General features: G+C 42.9%; 1 protein-coding gene across 1 annotated transcript in view; it reads left to right on the top strand.

Annotated features, from left to right (window-relative positions):
- The first annotated feature begins 4603 nt into the window (after window positions 1-4603).
- Window positions 4604-18102, top strand: part of DENND1C (DENN domain containing 1C) — a 53334-nt gene continuing 39835 nt past the window's right edge. Inside the window, exons 1-4 of the mRNA XM_087710999.1 lie at window positions 4604-4910; window positions 6550-6614; window positions 7504-7547; window positions 12306-12355. Of these exons, the coding sequence (XP_087567125.1) occupies window positions 4894-4910; window positions 6550-6614; window positions 7504-7547; window positions 12306-12355 (176 nt within the window). The 5' untranslated portion in view covers window positions 4604-4893. The remainder of the gene's footprint in view (window positions 4911-6549; window positions 6615-7503; window positions 7548-12305; window positions 12356-18102) is intronic.

The raw sequence follows: 18102 nt of genomic DNA, 5'->3' as shown, positions 1-18102 counted from the left end.
CTACCAGTTCGCACCTATTCGGTAAAACCAGTTCGTCAAATCTACCGAACCGGTTAGAAGAGGTTCCACCAGTGGACCCAGAAAAGCAGGCCACACCTACAGAAGAGGTTCCAAAAATTTTTGAAACCCACCACTAGCAAGGATCTTGTAACTTGACAGCTTTAAGACTTGCATGCTTCAATGCCAGAGTTTCTGAATAGCTACTTGGACCGACCTAAGTACTAATTCATAATTTCATATCCGGTCACAATGGCGGCAAGCCACTCCCACCCGGTCACATGGGTGGCAAGCCACTCCCACAAAGGAGGCCACACCCACAGAGTAGGTTCCAACAATTTTTGAAACCCACCACTGTATTCCATCCATTCTCCTTGTGCAACGGACCAGTTTCTCAGAAAGGATGCATAAATAGAAATTATAAAAGAAAGCTAATTCTAAACAGCTAATCCTTGATAATTTGCCAATCTAATAGTAGCCCAGTCTGCGGTAACGGCAACAAAAGATTTAAGAGTACAAAATATTTAAAATGTTTTTTAAAAATCCGTATTGAGATACCTATATCTAGGCCGTCTAACCGTTGAAGTGCACCGTCGTGTATCTGAAAGAAATCAGAAGCTGGATTATATATGCCCTCAGTTTACAGCCGGTCACAATGTGATCTACAGTTTGACATGGGATCTTGCAGTCACACCGAGGGGAGGATGCTATGTCCCATTTATAGAGTGAATCCAGAAGACATGTTACAATGCGATAATTCTTTGGGAGAAATTAGAGTGTTTTTATAAACATTTTAAAACAATCCAGGCATTGCAACTGCTCATCCTGAGTCAGATTCCAGAAAATAACTAAGATGTCCCTCCATCGTCATTCCAGAGCTATAAAGCAGTGGTGGGTTTCAAAAAATTTTTGGAACCTACTCTGTGGGTGTGGCCTCCTTTGTGGGAGTGGCTTGCTGGCCATGTGACCTGGTGGGAGTGGCTTGCCAGCCATGTGTTTTCTCTCTCTCTCTCTCTCTTTCCTTCCTTTTGTCTCTCTGTCCCTTTTTCCTTTTTTTCTTTCATCTCTCACTTTTTTTCTTTTTTCTTTCTTTCTTTCTTTCTTTCTTCCTTCCTTCCTCTCTCTCTCTCTCTCTCTCTCTCTCTCTCTCTCTCTCTCTCTCTCTCTCTCTCTCTCTCTCTGTCAGTGGTGGGTTTCAAAATATTTTGGAAAATCTTCTGTAGGTGTGGCCTGCTTTCCGAGTCCACTGGTGGAACCTCTTCTAACCGGTTCGGTAGATTTGACGAACCGGTTCTACCGAATAGGTGCGAACTGGTAGGAACCCACCTCTGCTATAAAGGATTTAACTCAAAGCCTTTTTCTCCTCCAGAGTCAGCCGTTATACCATGCAGGGATATCCACAGAACACTTGGGAAGTTTATTCCCTGTGAGAGCAACAGTCGAGGGCCCACATGTTGAAATGAAAAGACTTCAAGATAAATATTAGAAGGACAATAGCTGCAAAGGATGGTATTGGGGGTGGGGGGGGGAATAGAAGGCCCTCCTTGCTGAAAATGTTCCGCTGGGAATTGGGCGGCCAGCTATCAAGGATGGTAGGAGGATTCCTGCACTGAGCAGGCGGCTGAACTATAACTATTTATCTCAATAAAATCCTTTTCAACTGACATTCTCAGACTCTGGGGATGAACATAACAATGTTTACCCAGTGGTGGGTTTCAAAAAAAAATTCGAACCTACTCTGTGGGTGTGGCCTCCTTTGTGGGAGTGGCTTGCTGGCCATGTGACCTGGTGGGAGTGGCTTGCTGGCCATGTGTTCTCTCTCTCTCTCTCTCTCTCCTTTTGTCTCTCTGTCCCTTTTTCCGTTTTTTCTTTCATCTCTCACGTTCTCTTTCTTTTTTCTTTTTTTATTTCTTTCTTCCTTCCTTTCGCTCTCTGTGTGAGTCTGTGTGAGAGAGAGAGAGAGAGTGTGTGTGTGTGAGTGGTGGGTTTCAAAAATTATTTTGAACCTACTCTGTGGGTGTGGCCTCCTTTGTGGAAGTGGCTTGCTGCCCATGTGACCGGATGGGAGTGGCTTGCCACCCATGTGACCGGATATGAAGATGCCGACAACACTTGTCAGAACCACCTTAAATGACCTCACACACAGCACTGGCATGCATAAGAATAGGATGCAAACTTGTTTTTTAAAAGGCATCTTTGGTTTGCGTTAAAACAACTTCGACACACGCAATGTTCTGATTGCGCCACAAACGCAGTAGTCATCCTTACCTTTCACAGAGGCACCGAGCTTTATAAATAGGAGCATGATAGTGTAGAATAATCCTATCCAAGGACCAGTGGTGGGTTTCAAATTTTTTTGGAAGCTCTTCTGTAGGTGTGGCCTGCTTTCCAGGTCCACTGGTGGAACCTCTTCTAACCGGTTCGGTAGATTTGACGAACCGGTTCTACCGAATAGGTGCGAACTGGTAGGAACCCACCTCTGGGTTTACCTAACAGCCCTTTCACTATCTTGTCTTGGGGCAACAATAAAAAAAGCTGACACCGATAATGGATGAAGGGTTGTTCACTCCATTAAAAACAAAAGGAGAAGCTGAACTGAATCAGTGAGCAATGTAGGAAGGAGTAAAAATGGGGCCCTTTTGTCTCTCCTGAGAAACTGAATTGACTTCCCATGTCACACAGGGCTTGGGTGCCATGTTCACAATGCAGCCTTAAAGCTTGAACTGGAACGAGGGAGAGGTGCTTTTGGCTCCTAAATCAGAAGCATCTAAGGGCGTCATCCTCTCCCCATCATAGTCCCGTCTGCAACAGGAAGGAGTCGGCTTTGCCAACACATTTGCAGAAGTTGCTTGCCCCCAATCTCTCTCTTTCTTCCTCCTCCCTTCCTGGGAGGCCTCAGCTTTGCCATGCTTTGCATTTAGCCTTTCAAAAGTTAAAAGGAAGGGGGAGGAGGGAGGTGAGAATGTTGGTATTAGACCAGTGGTGGGTTTCAAATAATTGAACAACCGGTTCTCTGCCCTAATGACCAGCAGGGTAGGTGGGGCTTGGTGGTCATGTGACTGGGTGGGCATGGCCAACTCACGTTGATGGGCGCTTCACCTTAGCTGTTACAATGGTAATAAGGGTTAACCGGAGAGGCACTTTCTGTAAGCAGGGCAATAAAGATCGTGGCACGACAAAACCGTGCTCGACTAAGCCGCGCCCGATTAAACCGCGTCGCTGACGTCATCAACTGGGCGACAACAGCAAGCGTGGAGAAAGAAGGGCGCTTTAAATAGCGCTTTGAAAGCAAGCCGATCCAACTTAAGGTTAGGGTTAGGGTTAGGGTTAGGGTTAGGGTTAGGTTTAGGGTTAGGTTAAGGGTTAGGGTTAGGTTTAGGGTTAGGTTAAGGGTTAGGGTTAGGGTTAGGGTTAGGGTTAGGTTTAGGGTTAGGTTAAGGGTTAGGGTTAGGTTTAGGGTTAGGTTTAGGGTTAGGTTAAGGGTTAGGTTTAGGGTTAGGGTTAGGGTTAGGATTAGGATTAGGTTTAGGGGGGTTAGGTGTAGAGGTTAATTTTAGGTTTAGCGTTTACAGCATGCTTCTGTCTCTGCGCTGTTGTCGCGCTGTTGATGACGTCAGCTACGCGGTTTCGTCGAGCGCGGTTAAGTCAAATGCGGTTTTGTGGTAGAACCATAAAGATTAGGCTAGAAACAACACCAGGATGTTTCCTTCCTGCCTTCCTTACAGGATTAGCCCTGTAAAGTGGGGAAAAAACAAAAGGAGATTTCTTCCAACAACCGGTTCTCCGAACAGCTTGGAAAGTTACCAACCGGTTCTCCCCGAATAGGTGCGAACCGGCTGAATCCCACCACTGTATTAGACAGAACTGGTCAGAACGTGCTGAATACCACCTCTGGTGCAGAGTCCACTATGGAAATGCCTCGTGTTTGCCACCTCGACCATTCTTACAGATCTTTCCAAGCCAATTGAGGTGACTACGCCAATCTATATGTTCTCCCAGTGTTAATCTTAATAGAACCATCATCCTCTCAAAACCTCTATAAATTGATAAATAAAATATAGATATTTCTGTAAATACTTCACAAATTGTGGGCGCTCCATCCCTGGATGTTTTTAAGAAGAAACTAGACAGCCACTTATCTGAAATATCCTGCGTGAGCAGGGGGCTGGACTAGAAGACCTCCAAGGTCCCTTCCACATTCTGTTCTATTCTATTCTGTTCTATATTTTCATGAAGAAATACTGTCCCAGCCTATACTGTGATGGAGATGGATAACCAAGTATTCCAATTTTACAGCATTGCCCATTTCTTGAGGTTAGTAGCGTTTTGAACCATCCCGAATTTTATAGCTGTTTCTTTTCAGATGCACAAGTTGAAACTGTTTTCATCTTTGTTGCCTCGCCTAAAATACCCGCATCTTTTTCTTCTCCCTTTTTTTTTTGCATGCATGCACAGACATTAAAAAAACCCCTCTGCTTCCACTCAAGCCATCAGCTATTAAAGATCATTGCACCTGCCATATTTAACTGAACATTTTTTTAAAAAGAAGGTAACTTTTGCTTATTAAGAAGTTTGCTTGTCCTTCAAATCTGTTGCCCTGACTGAGGAACAAGTAAAGCAATAATATCCACCAATAGAGCAAAAATGGACCAAAATAGTCGCCATACCTCCTTCCGTCCCCCTGCCTTAAATTTTCACTCTGCAATGAACTAAGGCCGTCACAGGGTACAAACTTCCTCTAACGAAAAGCCGCAAGAGGAAATGCTGCTTTTTTTGAAATCTACCAAACGTAGCTCTGGAACAGTTGTTAAGTTTCCAGAGGTTCAATCTGGATGAGAAGGAAGATTTTCATTTGGTGCTCCAGTGTGATGACGGTGTTGGAATGAGCCAAGGACAATGGGATCTCGGATCAAGTAAGACCTCGGGACAGGTTCAAGAAGTAGGGGGGTGGGGGTGGGGGTGGCCTTTCAAAGCTAGTCCCAAGTGTACTTCGGTTTTACTTTTGCAATGAAGAAGTCATTGCAAAGACCTCTGATCTCCTGATCTGTTGGGAAATAAAAAGCGTTTTGCTCCTCTAAATGCCGCAGTGGTTTATCTTAAGAAGATCCTTTGCAATAACATAAGTGCATGGAATAGAACAACTCTTCCATGCTTGATTGGCACCTTTGAAAATAATGTTATCCTGACGCACTTACAAAGGCTCTTGCTGAGTCAGCCATATCATGTAGGAAGACTGAAGTGTTTCCCCAGAGCACTCAAGCTGAATTAGGTGGTACATGGCTAGCCCTCAGTAAAGCATTTGGCTCATGATTCTTGAAGATATGGAACTGATTTTAAGAGCTCCGAAGTGAGAATAGAATGGAGATTGGCAGTTACATGTGAAACCTCTTCAGGGTTTTTGATGCTCTGCTGTGTAATCACAATAAAACCGTGTCCCGGAAACAGATTTTTTTTTTCTGCTTTTCTCCCTGTGACAATATTTTTATTTTATCCTGTGAGTGAAAGAGAGTTAAACACCTTTCGCTATGCCAGTGTTAAAATGTCTTCTCTCTTCTGACCTGGATTGTCTTCACAAAAACTGGGCTTTTTATAAGTCCGTTTCTCTGATTCTCTGATTCTTTTTGCATCAGGGGACAATATAGAAAATGGGGCAAAATGGGCTGGAAAGTAATGTAAGCCTCCCTCCCACCATCATTACGGTGCCAAACCCAATTGGGTCACCACTATCTGAGATATTTTTCACTCTTCCTTTTCTTTTCTTTTTTCTTTTTTGGTAGAACAGTAAACTTTAAAAATTGCAGGAAGTTTAAGGTTTAAGGTTTTAATGGATTTGTATGCCGCCCAATCCCGAAGGACTCCGGGCGGCTTAGATAAAAACAATTTAAAAAATATTAAAAGAATTTAAAATACAAGACAAAGCAAATTAAAAACGCAACATGCACTCAATCTTAGTGGGGCTGGAGATCAGTCAAGGATCAGCAGCCCCAGGCCTGCCGGAACAACCAGGTCTTAATAGACTTTCGGAAGGCCGAGAGAATAGGGAGGGTCCGGATCTCAGGGGGGATGAGATGGCCTTAGAGCTGTATTTCCAGTGGCTAAGGCTCTTACAAATATGGCTATCTAATCAGGACATCCCAGGTCTTCTACCAACAGTATAAGGGAGTGACCTTTTAATCAAGATGGCCGCAGACTGGATTAGTTCTGTTTTACACCACCATCATGCTGTCAACCCCTGAGTGGGGGAAAAATGGCTGGGGGGATCACGTAGGTTACACTATTAACAGTACAATAGGTGCTTCGTAGCCCTGTGAGATAATCCATACATTTGGCTTGGCCAATGCTTGTCTGGCAGAGGAATTATGGGAATTGAAATTATGAAAGTCTAGTTATGAAAGTAGGTATGTAGTCCAGCAAAAGATTATTTCCATTCCATAGCTTTATCTTGTTCTAAGACAAGATTCTCTCTTAGATTCCCAATAGAAATGCCATATCCTCTAAGTTCACATGGCTTCCGTATTTTGCTACTGAATCTACTGGGTTTTGTTTCCCCAGGGAAAAACCACAGAAAATATTTGATCTGTTCTTTGAAGTTGCTCGGCCATCACTTGTAGAGGATGGTAAGTCTCAATTCTCCGGGACAGTGGTCTTTTGGGGGGAATTTAACAGTAAGTGAAAATAAAATTATATACATTCGTGTGGGAGATTTGTAGTACAGTCTGAGATAGCCCTTGATTACATATGTGGAGTGAAAAGAGTTGGATCAAAAATGAAGCTGCCTTAGAAAGTCTGTGCCTTGATGGGAATTTGATTCAAGCATTAGAAGTTTTATCCAATTTATATACGCTACAATTCCAACCAAACTCCAATTTTACTTTGAGCATAGCAATAGCAATAGCAGTTAGACTTATATACCGCTTCATAGGGCTTTCAGCCCTCTCTAAGCGGTTTATAGAGTCAGCATATCGCCCCCACAGTCTGGGTCCTCATTTCACCCACCTCGGAAGGATGGAAGGCTGAGTCAACCTTGAGCCGGTGAGATTTGAACCGCCAAACTGCAGATAACAGTCAGCTGAAGTGGCCTGCAATACTGCACTCTAACTGCGCCACCTCGGTGTCCTACTTTTCTTGGCATTTTGATATAATGGTTGAAGTTCTGGATTAATAGAAGATTGTGAGTTCTAGGCCTCCCTTGGTCATTAAAGCTAGCAAGGTTATTTTATGCCAGGCGCATTCTTGTACAAATTAAAAACACATAACCTAGTTATTAATACATCTAGTGCTTGAATCAAATTCCCATCAAAGCACAGACTTTCTAAGGCAGTTGCTGGAGAAAGAGCCAGGACCTTCAAGGAGGATAGCGTTTGGGGCAATCTGAACCACCAAAATGTAGAAATTGCAAGAGAAAAACACAATCTGGATAACGTGGGAAAAATGGGACCTGGGATTTGCTGTATTTACAATAAAATGGTTTCTGTATATTGATCCCTGTTCTGTTTCTCTGTGCAGATCCTCAAGTCCGTAGACAATTCCCACTGGACTTCGATGACCAGGTCTGCCTCTACATAGTCTCCACTCTAACTTCTTTGCCTTCCAAAAAATCAGCACAAACTTAAATGCCGCTTTGTTCTGCCTCTCCTTCTGTAGTTCTGAAATCTTGTCTTATCATGAATTTGCTGGTGCTAATGCATGCCGCCTACTCCTTTTTTCCCCCTCTACCAGCATGAACATCTAAACTCACTGAAGCCCTTGACCTCCTCAAAGAGCCAGGTTTCATAAACTTAAAACCTGCCCTGATTTGCAACCAATGGAATCCAGAATGTGTATCTGTGCGATGTGTAAACCTCCTACTTGATAGGATACAGGTCATAAATTTGGGGAATAGCCATTTATATTAGGAAGCTAGTTTGCATAGAACCGTAAAGAACATGCTGAGGTGGCGCAGTGGTTAAATGCAGCACTACAGGCTACTTCAGCTGACTGCAGTTCTGCAGTTCGGCTGTTCAAATCTCACCGGCTCAAAGGTTGACTCAGCCTTCCATCCTTCCGAGGTGGGTAAAATGAGGACTCGGATTGTTGTTGGGGGCAATATGCTGAGTCTGTAAACCGCTTAGAGAGGGCTGAAAGCCCTATGAAGCGGTATATAAGTCTAACTATCGCTATTGCTATTGCTATGCTCAAGGTAAAATTGGAATTTGGTTGGAATTGTAGCATATATAAATTGGATAAACCTTGAGTTGTTAGCAAAGAATGCTGCCCATGAGGTAGGTACAATAAAGATAGTAACTTAGTCAACACCTTCTCTACAGCCTGATGTAAAACCCTCAATTGGGTAGCAAATTCCCTGTCAAAAGGTTCCTATGTTGACAACCAAGACGGAAAGCAAATTAGAACGTAATAGGAGTGGATTAACTGAGTACATTGATAATAAATGAGATGACAGAAATGAAAAAAAGATACATTATGTGTCTGTGAAACTAAGGGGAAGAGATGTAACCTGAGTGAAGGTGGTCAAATCTTAAAGTGGAGTTGGCGAAGATGCAGATTTAATTAGGAAAGAAGAAAAAACTAAACTGTATGTCAAAAAATACGAACTGGTGCTATTTAGACTGTTGTGATCACACGTTAAAAGCAGTTTTATATTCCAGAGAATGATGAAAATAGAGAAACTAGAGAAGAGATACAAGGGACTTTATCCAACACGCTCAATGAGAAAATACAAAAAAAAGTGATTGCCCTGTTTTTGGAATCCAAGAATCAATGAGAATAGAGATTATTTGGTATTTGCTTAAAAAGGGATTTGTTTCCATGGCTCAAGTGAAAGTCTTGTTCATTCAAACATATGCCAAAGTAATTTGATTAAATCTAAACAATTAATTGACTTGTTTGTGATGAAATCCTGAGAGATTAGTGAAGGATATAAGGGTGACAAGGGGTTCTGGGTGTGAGATAAGCTGTTCTTTGGCAGTGTCAGGAATGGATCTTTAAAGAGGAAAATGAAAGAAACTAGAATAAAAATATAGAACAAATACAGGAAGAAAGAGACAAGATTAGTCTCCCAACTGAATGGAACGGAGATGAGAAAAGAGGTTGAAACAGAGTGAAAGAAATCATGTTACAGACAGACACATAAGTATTTTGAGTTCAGAAATTGTAAGTATGAAAAAGGATCCTTGTTTGAAAAATTAAATAAAATTGCTTTGGGTACAGAGGAAAATACACATAGGAAAATGGTTGCTACAAAAATCTGTTTGGCTATAAGTTTGAACAACTGAATATGTTAACAAGCCTCCAGCAGTGATTAAAATTGAAAATAAAAGTGATGAAATTATTTAGGGTGAAGTGAAGAGATGTTGAAAGGGGTCCTTTAGAAGTTAAATGCAGCACTGCAGGCCACTTCAGCTGACTGCAGTTCTGCAGTTCGGCTGTTCAAATCTCACCGGCTCAGGGTTGACTCAGCCTTCCATCCTTCCGAGGTGGGTGAAATGAGGACCCAGACTGTGGGGGCAATATGCTGACTCTGTAAACCGCTTAGAGAGGGCTGAAAGCCCTATGAAGCGGTATATAAGTCTAACTGCTATTGTTATTGCTAATCTCACCGGCTCAGGGTTGACTCAGCCTTCCATCCTTCCGAGATGGGTAAAATGAGGACCCGGATTGTTGTTGGGGGCAATAGGCTGACTCTGTAAACCGTTTAGAGAGGGCTGAAAGCCCTATGAAGCGGTATATAAGTCTAACTGCTATTGCTATATTGCTATTATTCTACAAGAATTACAACGACATGTTGAAGAATAGAATTTAAGTAAAGGTTACGGATTGTAAGAATTCATTTCTTGGAATTAATTTATAGCATTTACTTCACTACCACTCTTCAATGTGTCACTATAATTCTAAGAATTCATTTGTCAGCATCTATTTAGAGCTCTGGTGGCACAGATAAACTTTGCCCACTTCTAGGAGTTTGATTGTCACTGGTTCAAGGTTGACTCAGCCTTCCATCCTTCCGAGGTTGGTAAAATGAGGACCCAGATTGTTGGGGACAATATGCTGACTCTGTAAACTGCTTAGAGAAGGCTGCAAAGTACTATGGGAGTGGTATCTAAACCTAAATGCTATTGCTATTTATGGCCTTTATTTCAATTCTGCAGTTGAAGGTTTAGGTGTCAATAAGATATGAGAAAGGTGAAGCACACATGAAAACAAAAGGGACACGAATGGCTCAGCATTGAGCAAGGAATAAGCTAAGGAAATGTGTTGTCTCCTTGATTATTAATGTCTTTATGGACAAATATCACATGCCATTATCTTTTTAGCTGACTGTTTCACACTTCTTTTCTGCACTTTCTCTAATGTTCTTACCCTGAAAGCGAAGAGCATAATGGGATGTGTGTGTGTGTGTGTGTGTGTGTGTGTGTGTACTCTGTGTATGTGTTTATGCTAGTTTAGAGAGGACTAAACTCCTTTTTTCTGCTTTTCTATATTTTTGCTGCCCCACCCCCATCCGTTAGATCAGTGGTCTCCAACCTTGGCAACTTTAAGTTGCTTTGTCTTAAGTTTTAAGTCAGCTTTGCTGACTGAGGAACTCTGGGAGTTGAAGTCAACAGGTCTTAAAGTTGCCAAGGTTGGAGACCACTGGTATAGACCTATTTTAAGTTATTTGCTTCTTAACGAATAGCAATAGCAATAGCAGTAGACTTATATACCGCTTCATAGGGCTTTCAGCCCTCTCTAAGCGGTTTACAGAGAGTCAGCATATTGCCCCCAACAATCTGGGTCCTCATTTTACCCACCTCGGAAGGATGGAAGGCTGAGTCAACCCTGAGCCGGTGAGATTTGAACCGCTGACCTGCTGATCTAGCAGTAGCCTGCAGTGCTGCATTTAACCACTGCGCCACCTTGGCCGAAAATGCTCCCTAAAGTTAGTAAAATCTTCATTACGGTCAAAGACCAGAGATACCCATTAGTTTCTACACTATATTTAAAAAAAAATACTAACCATTAAAATATAATTTAAAAGTATCGACATTAAAAGTGGATAATAACTCTTGTTAGGTAAGTAAGTAAAGTAAAATCTTTATTACGGTCAAATTATAGCAAAGCTGGCTGAGGAACTCTGGGAGTTGAAGTCCACAGGTCTTAAAGTTGCCAAGGTTGGAGACCACTGAGTTAGATAATCAAGTACAGCTGGTCCTCAACTAACAACCACTCAGTCAGCAATAGTTCAAACTCACAATAATACTGAATGAGTGGTAAAGTAGTGAAAGTCCCAACGATTGTAGCATCCCTGCAGTCATGTGATCACAATCTGGGCGCTAGTCTTATATTTGTTGTCATTCAGTTGTTGTATGCTATCCAAAGTCACATTTTGTGCGTGACCCGTCAAAACCGTGCTCGACTAAGCCGCGCCCGATTAAACCGCGTCGCTGACGTCATCAACCGGGCGACAACAGCCAGCGCGGAGAAAGAAGGGCGCTTTAAATAGCGCTTTGAAAGCAAGCCGATTCAACTTAAGGTAAGGGTTAGCTTTAGGGTTAGGTTTAGGGTTAGGTTAAGGGTTAGGGTTAGGGTTAGGGTTAGGTTAAGGGTTAGGATTAGGTTTAGGGTTAGGTTAAGGGCTAGATTTAGGGTTAGGGTTAGGATTAGGTTTCGGGGAGTTAGGTTTAGGTTTAGGGGTTAATTTTAGGTTTAGGGTTTACAGCATGCTTCTGTCTCCGCGCTGTTGTCGCCCTGTTGATGACGTCAGCGACGCGGTTTAGTTGGGCGCGGTTTAGTCGAGCGCGGTTTTGTGGTGGAACCGGATCAAAGACAAGCAGGACGGTCAGAAGATTCTCAACAATGTTCAAAAGCTTGCCTGATATGAGCTCTGTTAAAGATAAGAGGGTGATCAATTATCTTTTCAGATAATGTGTTATGTGTTTAACCATAAATATATGTTCCTAAAGAATAATCACATAAATCTCTGAAACCGGGGTGGCAGAGTAGAATTTTCTTTTGGGGGGGCACATGTGGATCTCATAACAACCTTATCCTTAGGAAATTTTTCTGAGCAAGATGGAACTGGTTGGTGAGGGCAACCTATAATATATAAAACATTTCTTTAATAAAATCTATAGGACTAACTTGTGGTATTTAAATAATGTAGTCTGAATCTAATTCAGTACAGTAATTGGGAATTCCTTTCCAGGTGTTTCATGGATGGGTTTGCATAGCGTTCCATATTTTATGCAAGTGATTTCCTTGGTTACGCTTTCTTTGTGCTTCTGTGAGACACTGTTGAGATATAATGATATAAAGATATTTCCTTCTTATAGGAATCGATCCAGATGTTACCCAAGTTTTGCTTCCCGCTTGATATAGAGAGGTAAGCAATGAGAATCCTCCAGTTGATATGGATATGCACTTTAAAAAGATGAAAAAGATGCTCCGCTATAATTCAAGTTTGTTGACTTTTTAAATCAACCACTGCTTTAAATAGAGATTCAATGAGCAATCTTTTGCCACTAGAAAAATTTTGCTTTCTGATTTCTGCAGGCAGGCCACTCTGCTTTTTCTGATGCACAGATTCATCCCTTGATCTCTTTGTCTGTTTGTTGAATGAACCAAGGTAAACTTTAGCAGCCGAGGGCAACACAAGGCTTGAATGTCTCATTTACATCCAGCTCTAAATTAACATTATAGATCAGGGTGTCAAACTCACATTGTCACAACGGCGTCACCAGTGATGTATCGGGAATTTTTTCCCCTTCGCATGAGTGTGGCTAGTGCGTGGCACATTTGGCCCAGGTGTTTGACAGCCCTGCTGTAGATGGACTCCTAAAAATCAGATGGTGAGTGAGGAGGGAAAAGACAGAGTGCTTTAAAAGCAATAGGCCTTTGTGTTGATAAAATTATCTAGGAACGAAACAGCCCTGCTCATCGTGCAGTAAAATCCTGCTTTGTAAAATGATTTGTAAACCAACCTAACCACTGATTAACAAAACCAATGATTAGATCAGACCGAGAATCCATAAACTCAATTTATCTGTTGTCTGTATTGCAGTTGCATTAGCTAAGGCCTGTACATTCAAAAATCCAATTATCCTGATGTGCCCTTAAGCTAACAAGGAGCTGTGAGCAGATGCCTATGAGTGGATCCATGTGCCCCAAATCCCCATTGATTCAAGGCACATACTATCACCAACACCCCCAGGATCAGAAAAGCAGGGAGCAGTAGCCTCTGTTTTACACCCTTAGCTGTCCATCTGCTGACAGTCACAGGCCTAAAGTCATCCAGCTGGTTTTGTGCCTAAAATGGGACTAGAACTCAGTTTCAGTTCAGTTCAGTTTATTATATTTATATGCCGCCCTTTTCCCCCAAAGGGGACTCAGGGCAGCTCACAAGTCGAACCAGGGAAGGGGGATACAGACAAAAATTTAAAAAACAAAGCAAAGCATAACAATGCATAATTTAAAACACACAACAGTCATACCATTCGAGACGGGGGCAACAGCTCTTTAGCCCCAGGCCTGTCGGAACAGCCAGGTTTTAAGGGCTTTGCGGAAGGCCTGGAGGGTGGTGAGGGTTCGAATCTCCACGGGGAGCTCGTTCCAGAGGGTCGGAGCAGCCACAGAGAAGGCTCTCCTCCGGGTAGTCGCCAGTCGACACTGGCCGGCGGATGGAATTCAGAGGAGGCCTAATCTGTGGGATCTAATCGGTCTAGTGGAGGTAATTGGCAGCAGGCGGTCTCTCAAGTACCCAGGTCCAATACCATGAAGGGCTTTATAAGTGACGACTAGCGCCTTGAAGCGTATCCGGAGACCAATAGGCAGCCAGTGCAGCTCGCGGAGGATAGGTGTTACGTGGGTGAACCGAGGTACACCCACGATCGCTCGCGCGGCTGCATTCTGGACAAGCTGAAGTCTCCGAATACTCTTCAAGGGCTGCCCCATGTAGAGCACGTTGCAGTAGTCCAGTCTAGAGGTCACAAGGGCGTGAGTGACTGTTGTGAGGGCCTCCCGGTTCAGGTAGGGATGCAACTGGTGCACCAGGCGAACCTGGGCAAACTCACAGTCTCCTGGTTTCTAATCTGATGTCTTAATCCCCTTCACCAAACTGTCTTTTTTTATACGTTGCTAACTCTTTAAACTGGCCCTAATGTGAACCGATTTATACTGAAACGAGCTGCATTTAGGGAGAAACAAAATATTCACAATGTCTTTTTCCTGCATGAATGAGCTGTATATGTGCCTAACGCCTTAAATTTCTATTGGCAGTATTAATGTTAACAATAATGAGAAAGAAGATGTAGTTGTTCCCTGATCTGTTGGAAATGCCACTGTTTTATCAATGATTCTGTAAGAGACAGAAATCAGTATCTATCTAATTCAGGCAAAATCACATTACTAAACCAATGGGAGAGCATTTCAGATCTGGTCTAGAAATCTCCATGTGATTACTAAGTCACATTAGAAAAGTAGAAAATGCTCTTAAATTTTGGTGCTGGCTATGGTCTTCTGGATTTTTGTAGTCCAGATCAGGTAAATTTAGTCTCCCAAGGATCAGTTATTGATCTTAGAGCAGTAATTCTTTCAGTTTAAATTTAGTTTAAGTTTAAGTTTAATAAACTTATATGCCGTCCAATCCCGAAGGACTCCGGGCAGCTTACATAAAAGACAATTTAAAAAGTACTAAAAAGTTTAAAAAGTAAAGAAAACAAAGCAGGTTAAAACACAACACACTCAACCGTAGTGGGGCTGGACCTCATTCAACAGCCCCAGGCCTGCCGGAAAAGCCAGGTCTTAATAGACTTTTTGAAGGCCGCGAGAGTGGGGAGGGTCCGGATCTTTGGGGGTAGATCGTTCCATAGGGCCGGAGCAGCCACAGAGAAGGCTCTCCCCCGAGGAGCCGCCAAACTAGGAAATAAACTGAAATAAAAGTTCTACTCTGAAGAGAAAATTCTCATCCACGGGAAGAGGTTTTTTCCACCTTGCTAGTTAGATTAAGCTTTGTCTATTTCCATTCTGTCTCTACCGGAAACAGTTCTCATTAGAATAGATTGTTCAATCACTCCTTGCAGGAAGATATGTCGACACTTCATAAAGGGTGCTTCTTCCTCTGTCTCTAATGAGTCATTATTCTGGTTTGAAGACACCCTCCCTCCCCAGAGATGAATGTAGGGAAGGGGAAGAAAGAACAAGGCTCCTCCCAGAGTGGGGAAATGTTAATCTCATAAGTGTTTTTCAATTGAAAGAATGAAGGGAAATCTCCACTTTCAAGACAGAGTTGGGGGAAATCTACATTAAAGAATTCAAAGAAGAGTGCAAGTAGCAAGTTCATGGTGACTTCCTACAACCAACCTCAATGAAAGCCCATCAGAATCCTCACCTGCCAGCGACTAATATTCACTGGCAAGCTGCTTCTACATAGTGTCACCAAGAATAATCACCACTGATCTTCTTTTAATGCCCTTTTAACCATCCACTCTCTGCTCATCTTGTACCAATTAATTGCATAGCAGCTTGGCTCACGAGTGGTTATTGAGTCATCTTTTGGGTTATAGTGTAGCAAACCCAACTCTATGCTATCCTCACTCTATCTGCAGTTTGGCGGTTCAAATCTCACCGGCTCAAGGTTGACTCAGCCTTCCATCCTTCCGAGGTGGGTGAAATGAGGACCCGGATTGTTGGGGGCGATATGCTGACTCTGTAAACCGCTTAGAGAGGGCTGAAAGCCCTATGAAGCGATATATAAGTCTAACTGCTATTGCTATTGCTATAGCTCCCAGATTTCTCAAACCAATTCATTCGATTGCTTGGGGAATCTTGGGGGATTCCCCAAGCAAAATAAGTGTCATGGTTTGAAAAGAAAAGGTATATATAACACTCCAGAACCACCACCACCCGCCCCCCCAGTCTAGCACACTTTTATCTCTTCTCCATCAATACTTACTTGGTCCACCAATTCAGGAAGAAGCAAAACCACTGCAGAACAATTTCCCCAATTCCCACAGACAGATTCTATGATTAGTGGTATTAAATGCTGCGTATTAGAGATCTAATGGGATAGGAATGGGTAGATTCCCACGTCTCCAAATTCCTCTATAAGTCATCCACAAACACTATCAAAGTTGTATCTATCCCACAGTGGGGAAAAACAGCTTTTTGTATGCTTTGAATTGCCATTTTTCAAATTTCTTGGTCCACAGCGCTAGGAGACATTCTTCCCATCATTCATTTTCTTTCCATTGTGCGTGATTTTTATAAATCTCTAATGCAGGTGTGTCTAAGAGCCAAGGTGGCGCAGTGGTTAGAGTGCAGTACTGCAGCCACTTCAGCTGACTGCTAGCTGCAGTTCGGCGGTTCAAATCTCACCGGCTCAAAGTTGACTCAGCCTTCCATCCTTCCGAGGTGGGTAAAATGAGGACCCGGATTGTTGTTGGGGGCAATGTGCTGACTCTGTAAACCGCTTAGAGAGGGCTGAAAGCCCTATGAAGCGGTATATAAGTCTAACTATTGCTACTATTGCTATTGCTAACCTTTTGGCTAGCCTGGGCCACCCTGAGTGAAGAGGAATTGTCTTGGGCCACATATAAAATATATAACATACTTAATGTATATAAATAACAAACTTCCTTTATTTATTTTTAACTTTTCTTTTTTTTTTAATCTTGTGGGGCTGCATTGTAACGTTCCCGTGGTTCGTCCATGAGGCCAATGTGGAGAAAAGACAGGACACAATCTTTCTCGGGATGGAGCGACCCAGATTGGGGGTCTGGTAGCCCCTTTTATTGAGATAGGACAAAGGCAGGAGGAGCAATCAGCATGTGATTTAAGACAGCCTGTCAAACTATAATTTCTAATCTACTGCTCCGGGAAGTTCTGTCTATATATGGTCAAATCCTGGGCGTCATTGGTAGGGCACATCTCAGAATGTTATGTTATGAACTATCAGGATGTTATGAAGTTTTAGGAGTTTGTTTTCTCCTGTGTGGTTCAGCGTGGCTCTGCATGCCCCGTTATCCACTGGGCCATGGGTGACCACGACGCCTACACAAGGAACTATATTACAACACTGCATTACTAGCTATTCAGGGACACCTATGGCCTATGGCCCATGGGTTGGACATACTTGCTGTTCTGTGCAGGATTCTCATCTGTATCCAGTTTAGGTGGAAATGCATCTCCTCCTTGAAACTTTGAATTCATGTTTCCATTTCAGCTTCGTTCAGCATTCACCTAAATTTGTGAAAAATTCAATTGAGTTAAGAAGAGAGTATCTGTACTGCTTTTGTTTCCTTCATTCTCTGACCTCCACATGTTTCAATTATAATTTTGAAAAAGGAGCTGGATTCACCTTGGCTCAAATGCAAATGCAGATCTCCATGTGAGCTAGGGTTTCATTTACTCTTCTGGCATTTCCTTTTTTTTAAAATATATTTTATTTTCATTTTCATTTTCATACACTCACATGTATACACCATACAGTATTAAACAATAATTGCATCAATTCCTCTTGTCGACAATGCCCCAGAAAATAAAAGCCCAATATACCTCTTCCATTCTCCATACACCTCTTTCTTCCACCACCCTCCAACTTTCTATCTTCCCTCCATCATCCCCCTCTACCCTACTTCCCCTCGCCCTCTACCACTCCTCTCTCCAGATCCGCTCCCTCCCTTCCTTCTCACCCTCCCTCCCATCCTCTCTCCCATCCCTCTCTACCCATCTTTCTTCTTTTCTACTCCTCCTCCCCTCGGTGTATTTCCACTATATGTTAATGTACTTGGCTTATCCTATTTTTTAAAAAAAATTAGAGAAAAACAGTATACATGTGAAGTCACATTGCATTGAGATCCAACACATCGTGTCTAGCCTAAGATATATCCATCCCTCCCTCCACCCGATCCCCCGACCCCCCTCCTCCTTCCCCCCCCCCGACTTCCCAGAACCCGTACACGCAGGGGTGGGTTTCAACCGGTTCGCGGCGGTCCCCGCGAACTGGTTGGTCGGCGAACCCGGAAGTAAGTAACTTCCGGGAACGGCGAAGGGCCCACCCGCCCGCCCGCGCTCCTTACCCGGTTTTGACGAGTTCTGCGCTTCCACGCATGCGCAGGACGCATACAGCGCCTG

Source organism: Thamnophis sirtalis, unplaced genomic scaffold (assembly GCF_051295495.1).
Source record: "Thamnophis sirtalis isolate CommonGarterSnake01/CBP01778 unplaced genomic scaffold, rThaSir2_p1.2 scaffold_3, whole genome shotgun sequence".
NCBI classification, from domain to species: Eukaryota; Metazoa; Chordata; class Lepidosauria; order Squamata; family Natricidae; genus Thamnophis; species Thamnophis sirtalis.
Note: the sequence above shows the minus strand (reverse complement) of the source record. Positions and strands in the feature narration are given on the sequence as shown.